The 3,703-nt window shown below is 59.3% G+C and overlaps 1 protein-coding gene across 1 annotated transcript; it reads right to left on the bottom strand.

Annotated features, from left to right (window-relative positions):
• Positions 1-477: 477 nt before the first annotated feature.
• On the bottom strand, positions 478-2,335 carry GADD45GIP1 (GADD45G interacting protein 1). Its single transcript, XM_073318184.1, has 2 exons — positions 1,905-2,335; positions 478-1,453 (listed from the first exon to the last, which is right to left on the bottom strand). Exons 1-2 carry the CDS (start codon positions 2,246-2,248, stop codon positions 1,135-1,137), a joined length of 663 nt encoding a protein of 220 aa, XP_073174285.1. The 5' UTR covers positions 2,249-2,335; the 3' UTR covers positions 478-1,134.
• Positions 2,336-3,703: the final 1,368 nt, after the last annotated feature.

The following is a 3,703-nucleotide window of genomic DNA, read 5'->3' as shown; positions in this document are numbered from 1 at the left end:
TGCTGCTCCTTGAGGTAGGGAAGGGAGGCTAGTGGATAGAGCACAGGCCTGGATGTCATGAGGCCTGGGATCCCTGGGTCCCTGACCTGCTGCGTGACTTTGGGCAAGTCCCTTCTCCTCCCAATGCCTTGGTTTTCCCATCTGTAAAACAGAGGTCATGATACTGACCTCCTTTGGAAAGCTATTTGAGACCTACTGATGAAAAGCCCTAGCTAAGAGCGATTATATACAGGAGTCACTTGCCCACTGCTGAAATGCAGCCACCACTGGGCTGGAATGTGACAGCTCAAGACAGAAAGTTAAAAGGGCATCCTAGTGAACTAACCCCATGGGGGGACAGATGGGTGCGGGGGAAGCAAGACTCATCTCTTACCTGAAGCACCAGTGGTCTCTAAGGCACATTTGCAGCCAGGAGAGACATCAGAACCTTCTGGGATCAGAACTGGCTGATAAAGAAAAGTCCCAGGCAGCCAAGGCCCTAGTCAGAGCCTTTTATTTCAACATACAAAGTACAGAGATCTCAGGTTGCTGGCTTGGTAGGGGCAGAACTGGCTGAGAAAGGAGCCTAGTGGTTACATTACTAACACAGTCACCATGTGGTCATCACCCTCTCTGCGATAGCAGCATTCACTCGGGAGTCCCGGGGCTCTGTAGGGTAATGCCAGCTCCCCCACAACATATCATTCCCAATCTGAAGTTGGGGGGAGCCTAGGGCTTTTGAGCAGGACCTTCCAATGACCTCCCTCTGTCTTACTCAAACTCCATTAGGTGGCCCGTGCACAGATCTGAGTCCAGCTGCGGGGGTGGCTGAAGAACCCAGGCTGAGCTGGCTGGCTGTACAAGCAGGGAGGGAGGCTGCCCCCGCCCCCTGTCACACTCCAGGGGGCAGCTCCTACACTGGGACTGACCGTGCAGTGCCTATTCACCCAGTGCTGCACCCCCCGCACCCCACCCCAATTAGAGTAAATAGTGGTGTTGACTTGCTGCTCCAAGAAGCATGATTGGCGCTCCAGACCTGAGCCACCAGCTCCCTGCTCAGCCCCCCTCTAGCACGCACTGGGAACAGAATTTAGCTCAGTGACAACTGTGGCTCTAACACTGACCCAATCTGAGGCTCCTAGATCATGTGCCCCCCTAGGCTGGTTCAGGCCCACCAGCTGAGACAGGAGCAGGTTCTGGGTCAACAGCAGTTTTCTTCTTTGCCTCCTCCTTGAGCTGTTTCTTCTTCAGCTTGAGCTCCTTGCGCTGTTTCTTCTCCATCTCCTGCACCAGCTCCTGGAATTTGGCACTGCGGTAGTCCACCTTGTGGCCAAAACGCTCCTGGGCCTCGGCCAGCAGCCGCTCCCGCCGGGCCTTGTCCTCCCGCTCCTTCTCCTTGCGTGCCGCCTTCTCCCGCCGCCAGTCCTCGATCATCTGCGGCATCTTGGCCATGTTGGCGGCAATCAGCTTCTCTCTGCCAGGAGGGCAAACAAGCCAGCAGTGAGACACCCACCACAGGGGGGAGACTCTCTGTATCTCTACTGCCACTGCTGTTCCCAAAACTTACACTGTAATTTGGGGTGGGGCGACAGAGGTCACCATTCCTTTTCCCTGAGGGCAGGTCTTGGGCCTGGAGACCTTGCTCATAGGAGTGGGGCGAGAGCATTTCCTAGAGCAATGTGTTGGGGGGAGGGGGTGGTGTCACACCCCAAATAGGGGTCATCACCCCAGGACTAGGGTTAGGTTCCAGCATCTCTCCCACCTCTGGAGTAGGGTCCTCCCTCCCCAGGAACTGGGTCAGGTTTTGGGGTCCCTGACCCCTCCATGACTAGGGTCCTCCCCCAGGAATGAGTCAAGTTTCAGGGCCCCTTCCCAGGGCAGTCAGGACCCAGACCTCCGGCCCCCAGGTCAAGCCCCCTCCGCACCTCTCTACCCGCTGCCTCTCCGCCTGCTGCTCCTTCGCGTCCAGCGCCGCCTCCATCTCCCTCAGCCCGGAGAACCACTCCCTCTCCTCGGCCTCCAGCTCCTGCAGCTTCTCGGGGCTGGGCCAGAGCCGGGCCGGGTCCACGCCGGAGGCCGAGCCGTGGCGCCCGTACAGCTTGGCCTCGTAGGCGGGCTGCAGCTGCCACAGGGGCGTGAGGGGATCGCTGGGGTCCGGCCGGTACACGCCGCCCGGCTTGCGCCGCGGGGGCGGGGCGTGATAGGGGCGGGCGGCCGGGAGCGCGGCCCGGAGCAGCCCCAGCCACGCCCGCCGCATGGGCGCCGCCATCTTGGTTGGTCACGTGACCTCACGGGGCGGGTCCTGCCAGCAGTCGCGGGGGCTGCCCAGAGACGTGCCTGACACCTCGCCCTCCACTGACCGGAAGTCGGGCGATGGAGGCCGGAAGTTGGTTTGCGGGAAGGCGCAGAAAGACCGGAAGTGGGGCGATGGAGGCCGGAAGCGGGGCATTTGGGGGTCAATGGGGACCGGAAGCGGGGCCTTTCGGGGCAGTGGGGACCGGAAGTGGGGCCTTTCGGGGCAGTGGGCACCGGAAGTGGGGCTGAGGGAGTCAGGGCACTGGGTGGGGGAATTTACCCGCAAACTGAGGCCTCTTCTCCCCATGCCCTGGAAGCAAGGCGGCGCCGTCGTCGCCTGGCGTCATGGTGCTGAGTTGAGACGAAGGCCACGAGTCAAACTTGCCGCCGAGCCGGTGTCACGTCCAGGCGACGTGTCGCCCCCCCCTGTAGGGCGGCCACCTCCGAGCAGCAAAAAACCGGGACAGCCAGGCTGGGCCGGAGCCCCCAGAACCGGCCAGCTGGCAGCGTGTGCTCTGCACCCTGACTCACAGATCTCCCCGGCCAGCCCCCGCCACGAAGGGACGACCCTGGGAGAACCTGGACAGGTGGCAACATGCCCTTCCCCCCCAGGCAACGTTCCATTTACATTAGAACACGGCATGAGCTCAGGCCGGGGCACTGGGTCAGAAAGTGGCCTTGGCATGACATGCGAGCACCCAGGCAATGGGATGGCGTGGGCTGCTGTCTGAATGGGGCACGAAGATGAAACACCATTACCTCGTGGCACAATGGTGTCACAAGAAACAGCATCGGAGGGACACCGAGCACCTCACAATGTGGGGGCCTCGTGCAACAGCACGCCATTGAAATGAAACAGCCATGCACCATTACGGCCTCCTGCCACGTCCTGGCTGCGACACACAGTGTCCAGATGAAATACCAGCTCGCCAGTGTCTAATTGAATAGTCGATGCCCCACAACGCCGCTAAACTGTGCCTCGCAAGACAATGTGACAATGGCACGTTGCAATGTTGTGTTATTATGCTGACCCCCAGCTGATGCCCTGCTATGCAAGCTGGCAGCGCAGTGCCAAAGTATGTCACATCAAGAACCAGTATCTCAGGGTCTGAGATACCAGTGTGTTGGAGTATTCAAGGAGAAATGTGAAGGACTTTAACCTTTATGACTTCATGAAATGTCACCATGTCATATCTTGTAACCTGATGGATACACTTGATTCCGACCCGGGATTGCAGTTCCTGCCATGAGCAGCTCCTAGGTGCAGCTCCTGCCACCTCAGCCAGGAAGAAAGATACTCCCAGGCTCAGCACAGCTGGTACCAGCTTGTCTCAGGAAGTTTACCGGTAAGGCCCCTATTCAGGGAACCCCAGGAAAGTTTTGTGTTGCATTTCTTCTGCTGTAACACACAGGAGAGATGCACATGCAC

The sequence above is a fragment of the Lepidochelys kempii genome, chromosome 20, assembly GCF_965140265.1.
Source record: "Lepidochelys kempii isolate rLepKem1 chromosome 20, rLepKem1.hap2, whole genome shotgun sequence".
Lineage (NCBI taxonomy): Eukaryota > Metazoa > Chordata > Testudines > Cheloniidae > Lepidochelys > Lepidochelys kempii.
The sequence above is the reverse complement of the archived record's forward strand: the minus strand, read 5'-3'. Positions and strand labels throughout refer to the sequence as shown.